Source organism: Erythrolamprus reginae, chromosome 2, assembly GCF_031021105.1.
Source record: "Erythrolamprus reginae isolate rEryReg1 chromosome 2, rEryReg1.hap1, whole genome shotgun sequence".
Taxonomy (NCBI): Eukaryota; Metazoa; Chordata; class Lepidosauria; order Squamata; family Dipsadidae; genus Erythrolamprus; species Erythrolamprus reginae.
In genome coordinates, this window is record NC_091951.1 from 269,314,940 (window position 1) to 269,339,752 (window position 24,813).

A 24,813-nucleotide genomic window follows, 5' to 3' on the forward strand; every position below is an offset into this window, starting at 1 on the left:
TGGTCTGATATACATTAATAAAGTAAAGCACCCATGCACCTGCAGAGATGGAAAATCACTATTGGAATACTAGGTAAAATGTGCCTTCCAGTAAGGCAGTGTTTCCCAAACTTTTGACATATGTGTACCCCTTCTATTATTTTCGTAACACTTAGTAATAAGAATCAAAATACATTTATTTTTTATTTTTTTGGTACATACACAAAACAATAATAAACGAAAAATAAAATTATTCATAATAAAATATAAATAAAAGTTATATTATAAATAACATTTATTTGGATCAATGAGAGGGATGAAATTGTTTGTGCTGAGATGACAGATCGTCATAATTTCCCTGGTTCCCTGGTTGTTAATTTTAATCTGAGATGCAGTTCCACGTCCAATAGTCAGTTCCTTTTTTTCGACTTAATGTCTACAAATGCTGAAAAAGTAACTTCACATAAATACAAAGTTGGAAAAGGCAAGGTGTATTTCAGAACTTTTTCTGAACGCGTACCCCTACCAAACTCTTCCCGTATCCCTGGGGGTATGCGTACCACACTTTGGGAAACACTGCAATAAGGGATCTTGATAATTATGTCCCTTGGATCAGCTGTAAACATGGCAGAGAAGAGTTAGTCCCTAGACCAGTGATAGAGAACCTATGGTACGCGTGCCACAAGTGGCACACAAAGCCGTATCTACCTGCACGCGAACTGTTGTCCTAGCTTAGCTCTAGTGCGCATGAGCATGCCGGCCAGCTGATTTTCAGCTCACGTGGAGGGTCTGAGAGCGTGTATTCAGCTACCAGAGGGCCTCAAGGGTGGGGCAGACATTTTCGCTTTTCTCAGATTTTAGAGAAGCCTCTGGAGTCTGCGGAGGGTGAAAAACAGGCCTACTGGGCCCATCGGAAGTCAGGAAATGGGGCATTTCTGGCCTCCAGAGGGCCTTCGGGGGGGCAGGGGAAGACGTTTTTGCCCTCCCCAGACATTAAATTATGTATGCGGGCACTCACACTGGTGCAATAGCGTGTGTGCACGCACTTTCAGTACCTGAGAAAAAAAAGATTCGCCATCACTGCCCTAGACTGTTGCTGGTGCATTAGCTGCTTCTTTAGGTGGTAATTCAGTTCAGCCATCTGAATTCCTGGCATTTGTGGTTTTATATTGTGGAAGAAAGAGTATCTTCCTCTTGATTTCAACCAGTATCTGGTCTAAAGAGACACAAAAAGGCCTCTTTCCTTGAAGTAACTGGAGGATAGTACTGACCTAGGAGGCACCAAGACAGAAACCAGGAGACTGTCGAGTTCTAATCCTGAAAGTCAGCCAGGTAACTTCACTCTCTCTGCTCACTCTGACTCACCTCACAAGATTGTTGAGGGGAAAATAGGAGAAGCATATTAGATATATATTAGTATTATATTTTTATCCCACCTTTTAAAAAATAAATAATTTGAGGCAACCAACATACTAATACTCTTTACTCTTCGTTTTCCCCACAACAAGCCTGTGAGGTGGGCTGGGTTGAGACAGAATGACTGGCCCAAAGTCATCCAGCCACCTTTTATGGCTAAAGTGGGACTAGAAATCACAGTCTCCTGTTTATTTGCCTGGTGCTTTAACCATTAAACCAAATACTTGCACGGAGTCCCTGGTAGACAGTTTATCATCATCTAAAATCTCTTTCCTTCCTCACTAAGGATCTGGGGAATAGATGGGTCTTTGGGCAAGTGGAAGAGAGCTACTTGGACTGTTGATTATGTCTCCTAGAGAAATGTCTGTTGAAGAAAGACTGCCAAGCCATCTGGGCATTCGTTCAATATGTCCTCTTGCTCATATAATTTATTTTCTTTCCTATAAATTAAATCATGCAGTAATTTACTATAATAGTCAGGATTGAAGAAAGGCCGTAAGATTACTCTCTAGTGCCACCTTAGGCCTTTGAAAGACAATTATTAGCAAAAGAGGTTGGCTAAATAAAAAAGAGTTTGAATATATGGCATTGACAGCATAAATGTGCAAACCTTTGCAGACAATAAATCATTTTCTGATTTTTCTCTACATATATCTTTCTCTAGAAATATCTAAATCACACTGTAAAGTTATTTTTATAAATGTTCTATGTATTTGAAAAATACATTAATCAAATATAATTGTTTTAATAATATGTTTAAAATACTATTCAAAAAGGGGAAACCTTTCATAGGCAGACCAAATACCTACTTTTGAACTCTCCATCTGCAAATGTCAATGGATATGCTCCTGGTTTTTCAACCTTGTATATTTCTTCTATAAAACATAGTTTGCAATCATTTATTGCATCTTCTGGGCTCCTGAAAATTAAGAAACTTAATTTAACTTAATTGTCTCAGTCTAATTTTAATGCTATCCAATGGAACACATGAAATTACTGTGCAAGTATACATTATATGATTGAATGTGATTCACAGACTGAACTAAAAACTAAATAAAAGCATGCTTCAAACTCAATTGTGAAATAGCAATATTATTATATTAATCCAGAAAATATTCACTAATATTCACAGAAAAACAAATAATGCATCTACTTATCATACTATAACATTAACAACAATCTATGTTATCATAGCTGATTGGCTGACATTTAAATCAGAACTGTGAAATTAAAAGACGAAGATTTTTATTATAGGTTCAATTTTTAGTGGACAAGCAAAATATGTTCATTTATTTCAGTGTAATTAAATGGACAAGCATATTCAACTCTAGCAGTAAATACTCTTTATATTTTCAGAGCATAATATTGGATAGGAATTTTATTAATGAAATACAACTTCTATTTAGCCTTCTTCTCACTATATAATATTGTACTGGAGAGAGAAACATAAGGTTAACAATCTAACTTCCTTAATTTTTCAACTTCAAAACTCCATATTTTCTCTCATGATGGATATAGCTCTCTGATTGGACTGAGTCTGTCAAAGGTGTTCCGGTTCCGTCCTTGTTGCTATCCTTGACAGCTTTTTCCCTCAGTCACTCTGCGAGAACGGTTGTGCCAACCATTCCTCCTATGATAATCAGTTAATCCTGGTTGCTATTCTACCTTTGCAGATTCTATCTGGATTTCTGTGAGTGTACTTATTCTTTTCATTTGTCAGAGATTGTGATCTGAGATTTGAATTGGGACTTTCTGTAAAGACTTGAGCTTTGGCTTTGGTTGCCTGAGGCAGCATTACTTTATTGTCTGTATCTGGAGACTTTCTTGGCGGCTTAAGCTACATCGTCATAAAGTTAATTATAGTCAGTTTTACTGCTAGGCTTTAACAACAGCCGAGGGGTTGGCCCAATTTGGCAGCCGGATGGACTGTTGGCTCTGTCATCGCACTCCGTGGAGAATCAGTAGTTATGGCAGCCATTTTGAGAGTCGCGGTGGCCATTTTAAATGCATTTTAATTGTGTTTTAAATGGAGAAATTTTACAATAGCTGCCTCTAATTTAGACTGCTCCGATCTTCTCTGTGACATTTGGTTGTGGTGGGGGGAGGTGTGACACCTTCTCTCCTTCCGGGCGGGCCGTAGTTTGGCCATCGCCAATGTGCAGGTAGACTGGCTCAGTCAAGTCTCTGTGGACCATGCTGACTGGCACCGGCACCTTGCCCTATTCCAGGAAATGAAGGAAATCTTTGGTCTTCCAGAAGTGGACTTTTTGGCTACCCCAAACAATGCCCAACTCAGCAGATATGTCACCAGGTTCGCAACCCCAGGTGCAGCGGGAACCAATGATCTCCGGATACTGTGGCCCAAAACCCTACTATATGCATTTCCACTGCTTCAAATCATACCTGGGGTAATACGGAAGATTTTAGAAGAGAAAGTGGAGGTCATGTTCGTCGTCCCTTACTGATCTCGCAGACCATGGTTTGCCGATCTGCTGAGCCTTTCAGTGTCTCTGTCCTGAAGGTTACCTCAGAGTAAAGTATCCTTCAGTCAGGGGTTGTTGAGCCACCTGGACCCTCAGTGGTTCAAACTGACCACCTGCTGCTTGAGTGGGTCGCTCTGAGGGAAGACAATCTATCCTCCAGGGTCATCAATACTATACAGATTTCACAAAGACCCTCCATTACCTGCATCTATGACGCTACTTGGAGGGCCTTTTGTGGATGATGTGAGATGGTGAGCATTATCTCCTTAAAGGCTTCGAATACCAGCATCCTTGAGCTTCTTCAGGACAGGTTGGACGGGGGACTTAGCCTGAACATCTTACAACAACAACTGGCGTCCTGGTCAGCTGTTTTATCTTGTGGCAGCAATGACTCTTTAATGCTTCATGCAAATATATGCTGTTTCCTGCGGGGATCATCTAACATTGGCCCTCTGGCACTGCTGCCCTACTTGGGATCTTCCAAAAGTCTTGGGGTCCCTGGTGGATTCGCCATATGAACTGCTTCGGGAACCCAATTTACGTCCCTTTACATGTAAGGCGGCAATATTTTTGGTAGCCATTACATTGGCCAGGAGAGTATTTGAACTAGCTCCTCTGTCGGTCAGGACCGACTTGTGTATATTCTATATGGATAAGGTTGTTCTTAGATTGGATCCTGCCTTTCTGCCAAAAGTGAACACATGGTTCCATCGGGCGCAATAAATAATTCTCCATAACTTTTGCCTTCGCCCAGTTCACCCTTCCAGAAAACACTGACATATGCTTTATGTGCTGTGAGTTCTGCATATTTACATTAAAAGGACTGCAGTGTTTCGCAAGTCAGAATAACTTTTTGTCTCATTTCAACCATCATCGTTGGACATAAGATGTCCATGCTGGATATGCTTGACTATAGCCAGACATTACGAGCTTCAGTTGCTGCAGGAGCCAGCTCACATCACCACTCACAGCAATTCAAGCGTCCCTCGAAAAACTTTGCTGTGCATCGACTAGGTCATCACTGTCCCTATGCGTTCAGCACTATAGTCAATGTTTACACTTCAACTGAGACTTCATTTGGTAGGACAGTACTGTAACAGGTTATCAAGGACTAGATTCTCAGCAAGTCTAGGCCAGGGGTCTCCAACCTTGGCAACTTTAAGACTTGTGGGCTTCAACTCCTAGAATTCCTCAGCCAGCAAAATTGTCTGAGGAAATCTGGGAGTTGAAGTCCACAAATCTTAAAGTTGCCAAGGCTGGAGATCTCTGGTCTAGGCAACTAGTGTCACCCACCCGTTTGGACAGCCAGCTTTGGTATGTCCCATTCCTGGATGCTATATCCATCATGAAGGAGAAGGAGCATTGATCTTACCTTATACACCTCTTCTCAGAAAAATGAATATAGCATCCAACCCCACCCAGTACAGTCAACATTGATTGTTGGCTTCGGTTTGACAGGAGAAATGTGTTTTTAATTGACTATGGCACAATGGAGTCTGTCATTTCACTTCTTCACTTAAAGCTATCCAGAATAGCAACAAAGGCAGGACTTGAACAACTTTGACAGACTCAGTCTAATTAGAGAACAGACGGAATTAACCATTTTTGGATGCTATATCCACCTTTCCGAGAAGAGGTGCATCAGGTAAGACCAACACCTCTTTTGTTGAAAACAAAGCAAAGAAAAGAAAAACAAAAAAACAAGAGTCCCCTGCATAAATCGCATCCCTTCAGATAAATCCCTTATTAGTGTCTTATGCTGCTTTATGGGAAAAGCTGCATATTCAAATCTAGTTTTTATCATGAACTGCCACACATTACCTAAAGACATTGCCAGCAGCAAAGTTTGCCTAAATTTGAAATATACCGGTGCTTCATACTTTTCCTTATGAACTATCTGTAATAGCTTCACCATTTAGGAATTTTTTACTAACTGTAAATAATTTCTTTTCTTTTATTTATTCATTTATTTCATATGGCTACTCCACTTGCTAATTGTAGCATTAATTAGGTGGGTAAAAATGATAAGTAAATAGATCAGAATTTATAATACACAATATTTTTGGAGTATAAAACATACCTTTCCTCCCCCCTAGAAGAGGACAGAAATGTAGGTGATCTTATAAACTGAAAAGTCATTTTTGGCCTCCAAAAGCCCTGCCCCTGCGTCCCATTTTTGTGAAATCTTGGAGAAGGGGAAAAAACTTTTTTTAAAAAAACAAAACAAAACATGAAAGTGGGCCTTTTTTGTAAACAGGAGTATTTTTGCCTTCTCCCAGCCCCTAGGAGAACCCTACAGGCCTCTGCGCACTCATTTTTGCAAAAAAAAAAAAAAAGGTTGAAAAATAGCCCCCCCTTTTTAAAATAAAAATGAGGGCTTTTTTGCCTTCTCCCAACCTCCAGCAGCACTCTGCAGGCTTCCCAAACCCTCTACATGCTCAGTTGTCCGCAAAAATAGGTGAAAAACAGGTCAGTTTTTGCGAAAAATGGGGTACACACAGGGTTTGGGAGGCCTGCAGAGTGCTCCTGGGGGCTAGAAGGCAAAAATGTCCCCATTTTTTTTTAAAAAAAAATGGGGCATGCAGAGGATTTGGGAGGCTTGCAGAGTCCTCCTGGGGCAGGGGAGGATTTTTTTTCCCTTGCTTACCTCTTTGAAATCTTGCTATGTCTTATACACCAGTGCATCTTAAAAGTCCAGAAAAATACAGTAACTCAAATGTAAATTGCTTTTAAATTTTCTTCATTATTGCCAAGCATTAGCTGAATACACTTCCAGGAACAAAGGACTGGAAGTATTTCCATGAAGAAAACTAAGAACTTATTTTTTCTAATGTGTTCAGAGAGATACTCGGAGTCTTCTGATGTGAGAGAAAATAAATTATTTAAGGTTTAACTATACTGCTTTCCCTTATTATCCCCCCCCCCTTTTTTTTTGCAGATGCGTTCATCATATTTATTATTCTTTCCAATTTTACAGCAGGGCTCTTTTCTTTCAGGATATTGGCAGTCCTCTGCTACCACAATGAAGATCAGTACATTGCCAAAATATTTCATTCTGCAGGATTATGAGACTGCTGAAATAAGCATAATCTGAGGGAAAGAACATTAATGAGCTAGTGACTTGTTTCAGCTCTCTCAAAAGCTTGTTGCAAAGTGGAAAAAACATTTAAGCTGAACAGAAAGGGGAAGAGCACAGTCATCCATCTCCTCTTGCCTCTTATCCAAACATAACACTGCTAGTTCAGCCATTTTTTCTGTGCTGAATAATTTCTCTTTTCTCGCCAAATTCAGTTCTGAGACCTAAGTCTATTTCACATTTGGGAACACTGATTAATTAGATAAAAAGAGAATGCTTCCTTCTGGAAGGAAAATGACCACAATGAAGTACTCCATTTGCATACTCTTCATTTCCAAAAAGCCAAAATGATCTGGCAAATCAGAAGCATAACAGGATTGAAATGTTGCTTCTTGCTATGTTGCTGAAACACAGAACTCACTACAATACTGTCAAACGCCTGATGTATTGTTTCCTTTTGTAATTTCATGGTATTTCTAAAAACCAAAACCTAAGCATCTTTATTTCTATGTAAGTTGAATTAATGTGTCCATAGTGTTATGAAACCAGACCTATCATTAATGAAAAAAAATCTGATTATGATTTATATTGTTATCAAAAGTAAGCCAATAATGAACTTAACACAATTTTCTGCTGAGCAGAATTATAATTTATGTGTTTCAAATAATAGTTGGAAAGAGAACAACCTAAGTGAGAGCTTGATATAGTAGTTAAGGTGTTGACCCAAAGACAGCAAGACCCAGGTTTTAAACAACTCCCAGCCATGGAGATGCACTGGATGACTTTGGACAAGTCACTCTCTCTTTATTCTCATAAGTTATTGTTCTGGGGAAAATGGGAGGATAGAGCACTACGTATGCTGCCTTGAGTCTTGAGTCACAAAATGAAAGTAGGGATATAAATCTATTATTAGAAAGAGCAGTTTTTTGCTTTAACTTTTTGCTATAAAAGTAAATAAATACCATTGAAAGAAATTACAGGTTTAGTGTTACACTGAAAGGTTTTATTTACTGAAATAATGTAAAAATTGTAGACAGATTGCAGTATCAATCAATAAAATCTTACCCCAGCAAAATTTTGGCATAAGCCTCTTTGTTAGTCCTTGAAATTTCCCTCAAAGAGGTAATTTCTGCATCAAACCAGAATCCTCTTTCTTCCGGACTCTCTACGTTGTAATTAACCATCACTATATCACCTACATGTAATTCATTCCATTTCAAAATAGTTCTTGCTCGCGGCCGCAGATTATGGACATTCATTTCCACAATGCCACTTTCTGGGTATCTTGGAAGAAAGAATAAAAACAAAAGTTGTAATAATCATAATGCAAATTCTTAACAATCTTTATAATACCAGTTATAATAAATATAATTAAAAATAATAAAATAATAAATAAAATAATAAAAATAATAAAAATTAAGTCCATAATGTAGGGGAACCTGCTTTTGAAACACAGCAGAATTTTACTGTAAATGTGAGAAGTGTTCTCCAAAGACCATTACACATGAAGGATTGTGAAGATGCTTAAAAGAATCTCTCAGTGGTGATTTTATATTTTAAAATTATGAGACACACGCATGGGACTGAACTGGCTATTAACTGTAATACATAAAATAAATAACATTAGGACATCAATATAACTCATTGGAAGAAAAATGCCATAAATAATGCTTTTATTTTCTAAAACTATAAAGAAGTGAGCATACTATCTTATTTTGAGATATATAGAAGAACAGTAGATTTACTCCAGTTCTAAAACTGTATTTGTAAATAAGCCCCAGTAACTTCAGTAAAACATAACCTTTTTCAGTAAAACATAACCAAGTGCCCAAACCAGAACATGCGTGGCACGTGTGCACACACCTGAGCATTGGAAAACCAAAGACCAGCTGGCTGGTGCACATGGATGCCTGTGCCAGGTTTCCGGCAGGCAAATCCGTACTGGCCAACTGGTCTTTGCATGTGCTGGAGCACTGGAAATCCACAGGCCAGCTGGCCAGCACACAGATGCCTGTTTTTTGGTCATTTTTAGGCCACTTTCGGGCACTCAGGCACCTGTGAAGATCAGATGCCTGACGCGCCGGAAACGAGAAGAACAGCTAGCTGCAACACATGTGCCATAGGTTCACAATCACGAGTTTAGGTTAATATTGAGAGATTTTAGATAGATGTTTTTACATGTAAAAACAATTATAAGTTTCAAACTTCAAGCATATATCCATATCACATCATTAATAATTATCAAAATGATTATAGCTTTAGTAGATTTCTGTTCTAAGCGATAGAAAGCCAGAATTATTTGGCTATATGAATTTAATGCACAACTACTTATAAAAATAGATTGAATATATTTCTGAAAATTTATCTCTGTACCAGTAAAAAGAAAAAACAAGATCAATTTATATAGAAAGGGAGCCGCTGCTTCTCCTCATTTTATGTTGCAGATTAACACTCATGATTATGTCATACAATCACATTGGTTATACCAATTATCAAAAAAGGCTTTTATAAAAAGATGAAATACAACATCACTAGAATTAAATATCTAACCACTGACATTTCCTAGAATTCTACTTCAGTAATGATGTCTTTATATAAACATCGGAATCTTTTAGTCCACTGGCCACTGTATTCTCCATCCATCCATCCATCCATCCGTCCCCAATACTCAAGATATTCCTTCCTATAGTTCATATTTAGAATATGAACTACAGTAGTACCTCTACTTAAGAACTTAATTCGTTCCGTGACCAGATTCTTAAATAGAAACGTTCTTAAGTAGAAGCAATTTTTCCCATAGGAATCAATGTAAAAGCAAAAAATGCGTGCAAACCCATTAGGAAAGAAATAAAAGTTTGAAATTTGGGTGGGAGGAGGAAGAAGAAGAGGAGGAGGACAGCCTGAGGTGAGGTAAATCAAAAAAATCCAAAACGTTAAGGCTTAAAAAAAAAAGAGGGACTCTGAGGCAGCGAGGAGGAGCACGTGCCTCCAATACACCAGGCACGAGGCTGCCTCCCATACACTGGCTGCTGCTGCTGCTGCTGCTGCTACATGCTTCCTCTTCCTTCCCATGCTTCCTTCCCTTCCCCTCTCCTCTCGCTCGCTTTGTAGCCGGTGCTTTTCCTTCGCTGTGGTGACTCCTCAGCTGCCCAGAGCTGAGGAGTCTTCTTTTCTCTGAGCACTGGCAGTGGTTTATTTCCTCTCTGAGCACTGGCAGTGGTTTATTTCCTCTCCAAGCGCCCAGAGAAAGGAAAATGCTTCATTCGCTCTGGACTTCCAAAACCTCCTTAAGCGCCACCGAAAGGCTCCTCTGGCAGCCCACTGAGATGGCCGGGATTATAGGGGGAATGGCAGAAAACTGGCTGGGCCTTCATGCTGCTCTCAAATTTCCTGGGAAATTTTTATGGGCTCGGGTTCTTAAGTAGAAAATGGTTTCTTAAAAAGAGGCCAAAAAAATCTTGAACACCCGGTTCTTATCTAGAAACGTTCTTAAGTAGAGGCGTTCTTAAGTAGAGGTACCACTGTACTTTCATACCAACAGCATGCAAAAAATCAGGAAACTGCTCATGGAATTAAAAAAACTCTTTTCTTCTAACAAGGTCAGTTCCAATTCTTTTCTCTACTTTATAATAAAGAAGCTTGATTTCTCATCTTTTCCATTTGTATTGAACAGAAAATCAGTAAAGCATACACACCAGAATGGAATGTGATTATGCCTCCAGGAAAACAGATCCTGTGTCCCACAATCCAAATAGGCCTTAGATGTAAAAATCATACAAAATGTAACTCATACACTGTTTTAAAGCAATTCATCAATAGGAAGAAATTAATCTAAATCCCATACTTCTGCATGCCAAATAGCAATTTTAAAAGTGCACAATGTAGCTCATTCTAATTACCTGAAATCTCATGATACTAAGGAATTTTTAATCTAGGTGAAAGATAAAAATGTAATGAAAATTATATTTATTCAGATAAGTTATATACTTTCTCAAATGCCTTGGGCCAGCATACACATAGAATAATAAACAAAATAGATTTATCCTAAAATATAACAATACAAACACTCCAAGCTATTTTATCAAAGAGGTAGTCTCTTCTCGTACACTGAGTGGGTACAGCAGTCACGTAGGTTGCTCGCTGTCCAATCCACATAGGATCGAGCCTTGTCTTTAAAAAGATTGCTGGATCTGCCCCTTCCCCAGAATTCGCGAATCCGGAGACTTAGGCTCAAAAAGTGGTGCTCTACTCTCAGAGTTAAGAAAGGAAGGAGAAAGATACAACCATAGTCAGAAAGACATAGGGAGGGAAGTGACTGCTGTACCCGCTCAGCGTACAAGAAGAGGCGTTCAGGTAAGCAATCAATGCCTATTCTCCATACTGAAGGAGCAGGTCCAGCAGTCACGTGGGACATACATAGGCGGTGGCTCCTAAGCGGGTTCAGGCATGGCTCTTCTCTCCCCCCCCCCATGGAGGACCGGGCAAAAGCGGCAGCAGGGGGCTTCACTGCTTTAAGGCTACAGCGCAACCCAGAGAGAGACAGGGAGCCTTGTCTGAGACTGGACTTGTCACGGCCAGGATCCCCCGCCTTGGGACTGCTGGTGCAAGCAAAAGGAGGTGGGGAATCCCGGCGGGGGCAGCAAGCAAATGGGAAATCCCGGCAGTGACAGTCACAAGGCAGGGGAAATCCCCGCGGCAGTAAGAGAGCGCACGTGCAGTAAGAGAGCCAATGTACCCAGGCTCAGGTTCGTAAGGTGAAAATGGTTCTTAAGAAGAGGCAAACAAATCTTAAACACCAGGTTCATATCTCGAAAAGTTCGTATGAAGTATGAAGAGGCATTCGTAAGACGAGGTACCACTGTATTCTTCAAATAAGTTGCATATAAATCCAATTAAATAAATAAATATAATTATAATCTTTATACATTATTCAGTACAGTAACATGCATAGTAACAATCTGAGTCCCTCATCATATATGAGCAATTTATATCATCTGAACTGAGCTCTAAACTGTCCACCAAAATGAAAGAGACTGCAACAGTGCATTTCAGTAAGTTAGACATAATAAATACCAACTCAAATTTCAGACCATTAATAAAATTATTCATCTATCTCCCAACTTCCATTTGCTTGTATTATACATTGTTCTAAAGAAACAAATGGCAGAGTTATCTGGAAGATAAAGACAATTTACAGAAGATAAACACAAAGCTGTGAGAAAAAATATTGTACAGTATTTGTACTGGGATTACATATTAACTAGTCAAAATCCAGCATCTAAAATCTGTGAGAGATAATTGTAATGTGTTTTATAGTGAAATAAAACATGTTTATTTTCACCCTTGCTAAATTAAGGAAATTATCGTGGGATAATATAGAAATCAAGCTATATTAAAACGAGTGGATTGAAAGAGTTAGCTAAGCATAATGTTCCTTTCATTTAAACCACAGATTGAAAAATGAAAAAATGCCTTTCTTCCCATGTAAAAAATGTACCTTATTGAAAAACATTTTTAAGTTTAAGTGAATGATTGTTTACCCCCACATCCAAACCAACTTTCAGGAACTTACAAGCTAAAAGGGAAAAGACAAAAAAACTATTAAGGACAGCCATAAGTGGTCAAAGGAAACAGGGTTTGAAGATCACGGGGATGGATATAAAGAAGTACAGAGAATAAATGTGAATATATTCAGTTTTTTAAATGTCCAGCAAATTCAATATAGATGGATGTCTTTCTGAAAGCAGCCCTACCAAGCCTGCTTCTAATTTTAAATATTAATGTTAACATAGCAGAACCCTCGTGTGTGCTTCCATCTCTATGGAAACCTTTCTTAGCAATTGGTTACCCATTAAGAAAAGACATTCTTCTAACGCAATTCAAGCAAAAAATATTAGCCATGTAATTTTAAAACACACACACACACCTTTTCCAAAGCAAAAGATTTTAGACTCTCTTCATCCTTTTACCTGTTCTTTAGTTACATTCACCACTTGGATCCACAACAAAACCAATAATATCCATCTATCTATAAATTATTTGGGAATTTAATATATGCTTTAATCTTATTTTCTTTGAATCTATAGTATTCCCTCTATTTTCGCAGATTCAAACTTCCCAAATGGCCTATACCACGGTTTTTCAAAAAATAATAATTAAAAAATACTTCGCGGTTTTTCTTCTATACCATGGTTTTTCCTATCCGATGACATCATACATAATTGCCAAACTTTCATCTGCCATTGCCAATTGGCTAAAATCAGGGCCAATCAGCGTTGGCGCAAAAATTTCGCCCGTCATCGCTGATGGCCCGAAATCTCAGTCAATCAGTGGTGTTGTCCCGGCATGCATTAGTTCCTTTACAACTAATAAAACTTATTAGAAGACATACCCAAGATGCCTCCTAAATGTTCAACGCGGAGTGGAGGCAGCGACAGTAAAAAGAATAGGAAGATGCTGACAATTAAAGAAAGATTGATCTTTTAGATATGCTAAAAGGGGATCACTCATATGCAGAAGTTGGGCAGCATTATGGAATAAACGAATCGAGTGTGAGATACATTCAAAAAGATGAATAGGTAAGACAAACAGCTGTGATCACATTCAACAAAGAAGCAAAAAGAATGACACCTAGAAATAAACGGCTTATGAAAATGGAAGCTGCTTTGTCCGTGTGGGTACAAGACTGCCGTAAGAAGAGCATTTTACTCATTTTACTGGCCTTTGCCTCAGTAAAGTGAGAGCAAAATACTTTTGCTTACTTATTTGAAACTGAAACTCGGAAAAAAACTGATCAGCAGTTGGGAATAATCCAGGAATGAGGCCCAGAAACAGACCTCCAGAAAAAGTTTATCTTGGGCTGACTGAGTCAAAAAGGCAAATCTAGTGAGCGGATCAAGAGAAAATCCAGAAATTTTTAGGTACTGTATTTGAGTAAATAAATATGATTAAAATGAACCAAGTCTACTTTGGCTTTACCCAGAAAGAAACGAGATAGGAAGATGAAACTTTACATTTATTCCACATACTCTCCACTGATACCAACACACTTCTTACATTGGTATTCCAAGTTCTGTAAGCCTTGCAAAAAGAAGGATTTCGGTTGTGCTTCAAACCAGGCATCCATAGCAGCCATGGCATCAGAAATGGTATGAAATTTGGTACCCTTGAGGTGTTTCTTCAGGTTTGGAAACAGATGATAGTCGGAGGGAGCTAGATCTGATGAATAAGGTGGTCCAGCTCCACCAGTTTTGCCATGGTCGCTTGTGCAGGAACAAGATTCCTTTGGACAGCTTTCCACACGTTTTGGCCTTCAGACCTGTCTTCAATTGGTCCAAAAGTTCAATGTAATAGCCTGCATTGATGGTGGAACCCTTTTGAAGGTAGCCCACTAGCAGCACACCCTCCTTATCCCAGAACACAGACACTAGAACCTTAAGTGGCTAATTTTTGCACCCTGAACTTCTTTGGACGAGGAGAACCACTGTGCCTCCACTCTTTTGACTGCTCCTTGGTTTCAGGGTCATACAAATAAATCTAGGTCTCATCCATAGTGGCCAGTAGATCCAGGAAATTCTTCTCTTCTTTGCCGATGACTCTAAAGTGTGCAATAAGGTTGATATTCCTGGAGGTGTCTGTAATATGGCAAATGATTTAGGTTTACTAGATAAGTGGTCAAAGCAATGGAAACTGCAGTTTAATGTTTCCAAATGTAAAATAATGTACTTGGGCAAAGGTAATCCTCAATCTGAGTATTGTATTGGCAGTTCTGTGTTAGCAAAAACTTCAGAAGAGAAGGATTATGGGTAGTGATTTCTAACAGTCTCAAAATGGGTGAACAGTGCAGTCAGGCGGTAGGGAAAGCAAGTAGAATGCTTGGCTGCATAGCTAGAGGTATAACAAGCAGGAAGAGGGAGATTGTGAACCCGCTGTATAGAGCGCTAGTGAGACCACATTTGGAATACTGTGTTCAGTTCTGGAGACCTCACCTACAAAAAGATATTGATAAAATTGAATGGGTCCAACGACGGGCTACAAAAATGGTGGAAAGTCTTAAGCATAAAACTTATCAGGAAAGACTTAATGAACTCAATCTGTATAGTCTGGAAGACAGAAGGGAAAAGGGGGACATGATCGAAACATTTAAATATGTTAAAGGATTAATTAAGGTTCAGAAGAGAAGCGTTTTCAATAGGAAAGTGAACACAAGAACAAGGGGGCGCAATCTGAGGTTAGTTGGGGAAAAGTTTAGAAGTAATGTGAGAAAATAATATTTTACTGAAAGAGTAGTAGATGCTTCGAACAAACTTCCAGCAGACGTGGTTAGTAAAGCCACATTAACTGAATTTAAACATGCCTGGGATAAACATATATCCATCCTAAGATAAAATACAAGAAATAGTATAAGGGCAGACTAGATGGACCGGGAGGTCTTTTTCTGCCGTCAATCTTCTATGTTTCTATGTTTCTCAGTCCAGAAATGCTGACAAATGGACAAGGAAGTTTTCACTCGCATGCTTTTCTGATCTGTTATCAAACATTTGGGGACCTACTTTGCAGATAGCTTCTTCATGTCCAAATGTTCATGGATAATGACATAAACATGTTCACGGAAAATCCCCATGATGTCTGCTATTGCTGTAGCTGAAATTCGACCATTATCCAGTATGAGGTTGTGCACATCATCGATGATCTCTAGAACAACTACTCTCAGTCGTCCAGGACATTCCTCATCATTGGGGCTGATGTGGCCCGTTTTAAATTTGGCAACGCAGTTCTTAATTGTAGAACACAAAGGGCATTGATCCCCCGATGCCTGCGACATATCACCATGAATATCCTTTGTGGACTTTCCTTGCAGGAGCATGAATTTTATTTCATGTTGCTCTCATTTGGTGTGAATATTGCCTTAGACTCCACAATGTGGAGTTAGAGACTTTGTCCTGCCACAGTAGATTAGTATTATGGGAATTGGTGGATGCATGAGAAGGAAAGTTACTAGCCATAACAAATTCTTCTCTAAGAGTCTACAGTCATCTTTTGTTCTGCATCATCGGATATAACTAGGTAGTCATTGAAATCCCTACACTCAGACTGGTCCTCCTGATGAACTTGTGGGTGTGGGGATGGGGGGGATGAACCTTAACCTGGGTAGGAAACTGGAAGGAAGTTAGTATCGGGATTGGCAACGGCATGACCAACATGGCTCTGTTAATAAATCGAACCTTGGATGAGAGAATTGGATTGGAATCTGATTTATTTCCCAGATGCTAATTGGGGCGCTGACAATGGGAACAAGTTGTTAAAAATTTTCATTGGCACTGTAAGAACCTTGAGACATACTTGAAGAATCCACTTAAAGCACCAAACTGAAGCCAGTTAGTTAAGTCCATTTTAATTCTGTACTTATTCACATTATGGATTCACAAAAACATTAGATTGAGATAAACATTACTATGAAAATAACCACTAACACTGGCTTCAAAATTCAGCTTTTATTTGGACTTAACTTATTATTTGACTCTATTGAAATCCTACCAAGTAGTGCAATACCTATTTATTTACTTTTAATATCTACATGTAATGCTATAAGGTATGAAAAATACTAAGCTGAAAAATACAGATTCCATTCATTTAGCACCAAAAAATGTATCTTATATTGTGAGACACCACCAGTTAAAACTAGTATCTATGTCCATTTGTAGAATGAACACTGTTTGTGCAATATTATTTATTTTGGATCAACTCTACATTCTGTAGATTTCCCTCATGGTGGATATAGCATCCAGTCATGGATTACTCTATCTGCTCTCAACTTAATCACATTTATTTACCCAAATACCTAAACATTTCTGGACAGACTGAGTCTAGTGCACTGATGACTTTTTGTTGTTGTGTGCTGAAAGCGCCCACACATGCACGACAGCGCAGCCACACCCATAATGCAATGCGTGCATGAACCCTCCAATTACCCTGCCCCCATGGATGCATGCACAATCCCCCCGCATGTGCCCTGCTCCCCCATGCTCATTTTTGGCTTCCAGGTTGGTGCGTGCGCGCATCCCTTGCATATGCCCTGCTCCCCCACACATGTGCAGCAGAAACCCGAAGACCAGCCGGTTGGTGGGATGCACATTCAAATGCGCAGTGGAGCTAGGCTGAGGTGACAGCTGGCATGCCCAGAGAGGGCTCATGCCATAGGTTCGCCATCACGGAACTAGTGGAAAGTTGCTTTAAATAATGTAAAATAAGCTTCTATTATCTTAAAATAAGGTTAACCTAACAAAAAGTATTTTCTGTATAATGGACAGAAAATAGGCAACAAAAACTGTAGGTGTTTGTGTGTGTATGTATAACATGTAAAGTAAAGAGTTCTCGGAGAGGGGCGGCATACAAATCTAATAAATTATTATTATTATTATTATTATTATTATTATTATTATTATTAATGTAAGGTAATAATGTAAAATATTCTGGTATTTGTAATTGCTTTAGTCCGTAAGTAAATCTAGTAAATTTTTTCCCTCTCCCTTTTGGTATTACTCATACTAAAGTATTTATATAGATCTTATCTGCTTCCTTGAATAAAAGAAAATAAGATTTTAAAGATTTTCACTCAGCTCAAACACACAAAATTAATAAACACCAGCAAAATGAGTTTCATATAAGAATCCCAAATCTTAAAAAGTATCTTAATTTGTCTTTGGTACCTTTCAATATTTTAAGTAAATGTTGATTTCACTAAATTAATAACTTCTACAAGAAACCTACCTGCCCTAATTCTAACTACAGTACTTCATGTCTCACACAGCCAACTGAAATTTTAACAGGGAAAAAACCCAAAGTAAATACTGTATCCAAACTTTCCCCCAAATCATGTAACTATTAAAAAAATATCTATCAGACATGTTTCACAACTTTTAAAATTCTATTTCCTTTGAACTCAAAATGTGAACCTGTTTTAAGGATCCCATTCTCTTATATCTTATATCAATCACATAATGGCATCCTCATAATAATATCAGCAGCACTTACTCATCATACTTGATATGATAAATAATATCTTCAGGATCCATATAATCTGTATAAGATGTGGAAGGTGTATTGTCCAAATTATTTGTATTTTCTCTAGAATGATCTTGGCTTAAGTTTCCATTAGTCCTTTTGTAATTACTGCCGCTCTTTCCTTGAGCTTTTCCATTTTTATGTCCTTTTGTTGCTCGAGTTACATTTTGTATATGAGCTTCGAACCAGGATCCAATAGTGACATCTCGGGCATCCACCAATTCATTTATCTAAAAATAAATTTGACATTTAGTGAATGTTATGTTGTAGAAACAAACAACTAATGTGATGATGTTGAACTTCTGTGCTAGCATTTACACTTATGCTAACTTAATACTAGTTTGGCATTTTTGTCTCTACACTCTTATACTGCCTATATTGAAAGTTGTAAAAACAGATTTCATAAAATAGGATAGTCTGCCCTACTGGAATTCCCAACATATGAAGCTGACCTGGAGTTGTGCAAGAAATGTGTGACAATAAAAAATGTTGGTGGATGCCATTTTAAGCAACAAACTATTGCCATTGGGTATAAACCTGATTGCCAGAAAATTTTTCAAACAGAAGTCACACAGAAACTATATATTTAATGAAAATAGAATTATTGGGCTATATATAATATTCCTCATTTACATTGTTATTAATACCAATGATTTAATGCATCTGTAATTTTTTAATACAAATATGTCTAACCTGTGGACCACATGAAGCCCTGGATAGCTAGTAATGCATTCCAGGCAAGCCAGACTGTTGGACATTCATGTTTGATTTGTTGCCTCTAATTTCACTGGATGTTTCTAACTATTTACTGTTTTCCTAATACTCAAATTTTCTGTAGAATTAATTCTTCATCACACAATAATTAAATAATTGAATCAATACTTTATTTTCCTCTTGCTATGTACTTTATAATGCAAGATAAACTTAATATTTCACATATAATCTAAATATTCAAGACTTATTAATCTTGATAAAGTATACTCTTATAAATAACAATGTTTGTGTAAAAGAACACAGCCTTGCTGTGCACCCAAAATCATGAACTCAGCCATCACCAGCCTGTAACGACAAACTCCCCATATATGGTAAATTGGCAATTTTTCACCATTCCCAGGCTTCAGGAGACAGTTGTGAGGCCTGTGCTTATGTGCCTGAGAGTGGGACAGCGGGAGGAAGTGCGCATGCATGGCAGCAGTGCAGGGTTGTGCGCATGGGCAGGGGGTGCATGGGTGTGGGCTTGCACGTGTGCACTAATGCATACAATTTTGGCACATGAGCCAAAAAACGTTCACCATCACTAGAATAGCACATATATATATATACTGTATATAGATTCTATGGTCATTTTTTAATATGCACTCTCCTTATATTTTGTATGTCTGTGTGTGTACATATATATACACACACACACATATACACACATACATATTTTTCAGGAGGAGAAAAGTTCTCTTTCTTTCTACTTGAAATGAGCTTAAAATCATTGTCTTTCTGCAAAAAAAAGAAAAGAAAAAAACTTTAATAAATTTGGTAAGAAAGAAAGAAAAGCTACAGGGGAAAACTGCTTATATCTACTATATTTCATCTCTTACAACAAGAATATATTATTTTAAGTATCTTTATAAGGAGAAAGGGGGAAGTGATACAAATAGCCCCCTGTATTATTACGGTAACTAAAAACGTAAACTGCGAGTATTTGGAAGTGATAATCACAAAGCTTGAAGCCGTAGGCCACTTACATAGATTCCATGGTCATATTTTTAAAGCTGATCATAGAAAAGATCTTCAAGATCTTCTGAGATGACACTTCTAGTTTTTGCCTTGAAAAAGCATGGAAACAAGGGGTGGTTTCGTTTATAAATATATGTGAAAATATGTTGGGCCTGTTTTTCGCCATCCACAGGCTCCGGAGGCTTTCCTGAAGCATGGGGAGGGAGAAAAACAGCCCTAGTGGAAGTCCAGAAGCTTTATTGAGCCCCACGCACATGCACAGAGTGGGGCAGTGTGTGGAGGTTGTGCACACATGTATGGGAGGAGGGCACTGCATTATGGCTGTTGGCACAAACATGCTATCACGCATATGCCTTTTTGGTACTCAATCAAAAAGAGGTTTGCTATCAATGATTTAGGAAGTAGGAGAGAACAATTGTTTGGATAGGTCATAAAATTAAACTGGACCAAATGAACATGATCTTTTATTTCCCAGTAAATGAAATCTAGTACAATCATAAACAAATAAATTATTAATAAGGATATAAATAAGGACTAACTGAATGTGCCCGATCCCATATGGATTGATCAACTTAAAATTGGTTAATATTTATATATACTATTAGAGAGAAGATGGGGAAAAATGAATGAAATGTGTTAATATGTAGAAATTTGCATTAAATTTAAAATCTGGAAAACATATATTTGTACCATCAGAGGGAAGACAAATTATGATGTGAAATTAAGGAAATGACTTAATATGTGGAATTTTGGAACTTGAATTTGAATAATTATTCCCTTCCTCATCGTATTGGCTATTAATTTGAAATAATATATAATGAATTTATAATGTGATATTTTATTTTATTGTAAATATAAGTAATTGTGGAACTTCTAGGGGGTAAGGGTTTTTAGTTATGAGAAAAACAGGGAGTAAGAAAAAAAGAGAATGATAAATAAAGAAAACAAGGATGAGAAGGAAGCACTTCATCTTAGATTAAAGAAGTTACAGATATAATATCTAGCAGAGAAAGCTAATAGCAGTGAATTTAATTGGAAGATAATTTGTATAACCCAGATGACTAAACTAGATAAAGAAGGCAGTGAGAGTTAAATAACATATATCAAAAGTAAAAATATAAATACAATGGATTTGCTTTGAAAAAACTGTACCTAAAAGCTATATGCTTATTAAGTTGTACTGAAGTTATATGATGTCATATGTATATTTTTATTGTGGAGAAATTTTTTTTTTACAAAAGAAATAAATAAGGACTAATATTCCTATTACCCAAACTAAACGTTTCATTTCAAAAGGCACACATAATTCTATATAAGTCATGGAAGTAGACAGTTAGCCTACATTTTTATGGAGCTGAGCTAGGGCAATAGCTCGCATCCCAATAGATATGGCTCCGTGTGCCACATGTGGCACCCGTGCCATAGGTTCGCCATCACTGGTATAGGGTTTCTTACTTGAGCAGGAGGTTGGACTAAAAGACATCCAAGGTCCCTTCCAATCATTCTGCTTACTGAGATTAAACTTTTTATCAAGAAATCTCTTTGTTATGGCAGTTTATCAAGAAAGTGTTTAAGGTATCAACAGAACATCAAGAAATGGTACAATGTTTGCTTTGCAAAACTGAACTACCCCCTCCCCCCAGAATTAGGCTTCCAAAAAATTAGAATTTTGGAATAACTTTATTGTCACTTGAATATACACTAATTGGGATACATTAAACTGAAATTTCATTAGCTTTAATTTAATTTACAATTTTAGATTGTGTTCCTTCCTAAATAACAACCTTAGTTATGATCATGAGACAGTCAAACTTTCAAACACAACTCTTCACCTATATTCCATTGATTAAACACAGATTTATTGAGTCTCTACTAATCCTAAAACTGAATGTCTTACAGAAAAGTGTACAGAAAAGTACACAATAAACAATTGTGAAAATGCTTGCTTTAGGATATGTAATTAGTTTAGGATAGTAACTAGTTAGGTATAATTTCCAATTTCGCATAATATTGATAACTATTTCTTCTATTAAAAAGAACAAATTATAATTTTTGATTTAAATAATATGATGACAAGGCCAAATCAGAGAAAATTCAAAATAGGCGTTGATTGCTTACCTGAACGCCTCTTCTCGTACGGTGAGTGGGTACAGCAGTCACATGGGTTGCTCCTGTCCAATCCGTTGGAACTGAGCCTAGTATTAAAAAAGAGTGCTGGATCCGCCCCTTCCCCAGAATTCGCGAATCCATAGACTAGGCTCAGTAGTGAAGCTCTTTAATGTTCAACTCTCATGTGTTATAAGAAAATAGAATAGAAGGTAAAGAAGACCACACAAAGGGAGGGAAGTGACTGCTGTACCCACTCACCGTACGAGAAGAGGCGTTCAGGTAAGCAATCAACGCCTATTCTCCGTACTGAAGGAGTGGGTCCAGCAGTCACATGGGACATACCCAAGAGATAGGTCCCTAGGGTGGGAGTACATAGCTATCGTGAGAGATAACGGATTGGAGTACTCTTCTGCCGAAGGCAGCGTCCGCTGATGCGTACGAATCGTTGATGAAGGAATTTGGCGAGGCCCAAGTGGCTGCTTTGCAGACTTCTTCCAACGGAGCCTGAGTCGCCCAAGCGGCAGATGTGGCAGCACTTCTGGTGGAATGCGCTGTAATATTCCTTGGAATGGAAAGGGAAGCTGTCTCGTAGGCCTTAGAGATGGTCCCTCTGATCCAACGACCTATTACTGTAGAAGACACTCTGGATCCCAAGGATCTGGGATGGTAGGCTATGAAGAGTGCTTCAGACCTCCGGATGGATCTTGTGCGTTGGATATAAACCTTTAGCGCTCTAGTGAGATCCAGAGTGTGCCATCTAGTTGCCAGGGGATGCTCTCGTTGGAGGCAGAAGGAAGGTAATATGATATCCTGAGATCTGTGGGACATGGAACTGACCTTTGGTAGAAAGGTGGGGTCCAGTCGCAGAACCACCTTGTCCTGGTGAAACTGACAAAGGTCCTGTCTGATAGAAAGGGCTGCCAACTCAGATATGCGTCGGGCGGATGTAATCGCCACCAGGAATGCTACCTTGAAGGATAGGTACCTGAGGGACGCAGAGTTCAGGGGTTCGTAAGGTGCCTGAGTAAGAGAGTGGAGAACCCGTGGCAAGTCCCAGGTGAGATATCTGTGGATCTTAGAAGGCCTGAAGTTGGCCACTCCTCTTAGAAATTCTTGGATTTCTGGAAGGGAGCGGAGGGGCTGCCTGCGAGGCCCCGCCAAGACGGAAGAGATGGCGGCCAGGTGTCGGCGGATGGTGCTGGTAGAGAGGCCTTGGTGGGAGCCTTTCATGAGGAAGGTGATTATCCTGTGGGTGGGAAGACACAGGGGAGATAAGCCCTTCTGCAAGCACCACTGATGGAATTTGGACCAAGTATGGTCGTAGATCCGGTTGGTAGACCCTCTTCTAGACTCCAGGATGATTTCCACTGTGTCCGGGTCATACCCTCGCAGGTCTAAGTCCCTCCGGATAATAACCAGGCGGTGAGGTGGAACCACTCTGGGTCTGGATGGAAGGAGGCCCCCTGTCGCAACATATCCTCCGAAAACGGGGAGTCGCCAGGGGTCCTGGACGGACATTGTTGGAGGTCCGCGAACCAGGGCCTGCGAGGCCAGTGAGGGGCAATCAGAATTACTCGGGCCTTCTCCAGGAGGATTTTGTTGATCACGTCTGGCAGAATTGGAATTGGAGGAAAGGCATACAATAGACCTGGAGGCCAAGGACTCCTGAGGGCAGTGATTGCCTCTGCTCCCGGAGACGGGAACCTGGAGATGAAGTGAGGGAGCTGGGCATTGGCTTTGGTCGCCAATAGATCCAACACTGGATGGCCGAACCTGAGGCAGACTTGGTGGAACAGTGACTGATGGAGATTCCACTCGCCTGGATCTATGGTCGCTCGCGAGAGCCAGTCCGCTTGGACGTTGAGGCTCCCCGAGATGTGGTCGGCTAGAAGCGACTGGAGATTCTTCTCTGCCCAAAGGCCTAACTTCAGGGCCTCCCTCCTGAGGGCCTAGGCTCTTGTGCCTCCCTGTCTGCAAATATGGCTTTTGGTGGCTATATTGTCGGTGAAAATCAGCACATGCTGGTTGGAGATGTGAGATTGGAATTGTTTTAGAGCTAGAGACACGGCTCTTAATTCTAATCAATTGATGGGCCTGGAAGCCTCCTCCAGTGCCCATGTGCCCTGAGCTAAAAGACCCTGGGCGTGGGCTCCCCAGCCCGAGAGGCTGGCATCTGTGGTGACTACAACTGGTCGGGGCACTGGAAGGGAGATCCCTTGTCTAGGGCTGGAGAAGTCCACCACTTGAGGGATCTGCGAACCGTCGGTGGAATGGCGACGATTCGAGTTGCTGTGGCCCGATCTCTGGGAGGTAATAGAAGCCACTGTAGTTCCCTGGCATGAAGACAGGCCCAGGGGACAATACCAATAGCTGACACCATTTTACCCAAAGGGAAGATAGGGTGGCAATGGAGGTAGATTGCTGGGGCAGGATGCGAGCAATGAGATCCAAAAGGCTGCGTTTTCTCTCAGTGGAGAGGAAAACCTGGGATAACTCAGAATTAATGATAGTTCCCAGATGCAGAATGGAAGTGGATGGATCAAGGTGGCTCCTTTTAAGATTTATGGAGAAACCATGATTCTGTAGAACCGACATGGTAAAAGAGAGGTCTGCCGCCACCCAGTTCTGGAATTTCCATGAATTAAAATGTCATCTAAATAACATAAAATATGAATGGGAGAAGCCCGGATATGAGCCGCCAAGGATCCCAAGAGTTTAGTGAAGACTCTGGGAGCTGAGTAGAGCCCAAATGGCATGGCCCTACACTGAAAATGCCTGCCTTGAAAGGCAAAGCGCAGAAATTTCCTATGGACCTTGACAATGGGGATATGGAGGAAGGCCTCCGTGAGATCCAGAGACACCATAAAGTCTCCCCGATGTAGAGCTGCTAAAAATGGAAGATAAGGAATGAATTTTGAAATCCTATATTTTATGAACCGGTTCAATTTTTTTAGA

The 24,813-nt window shown here is 39.4% G+C and overlaps 1 protein-coding gene across 1 annotated transcript in view; it reads right to left on the reverse strand.

Annotated features, from left to right (window-relative positions):
* The window catches only part of UHRF2 (ubiquitin like with PHD and ring finger domains 2), a 68,989-nt gene that overhangs the window by 23,874 nt on the left and 20,302 nt on the right, over positions 1 to 24,813 (reverse strand). Inside the window, exons 3-5 of the mRNA XM_070742573.1 lie at positions 17,989 to 18,248; positions 8,020 to 8,238; positions 2,205 to 2,314 (exon numbers count right to left, since the gene is read on the reverse strand). Coding sequence (XP_070598674.1) covers positions 2,205 to 2,314; positions 8,020 to 8,238; positions 17,989 to 18,248 — 589 coding nt within the window. The remainder of the gene's footprint in view (positions 1 to 2,204; positions 2,315 to 8,019; positions 8,239 to 17,988; positions 18,249 to 24,813) is intronic.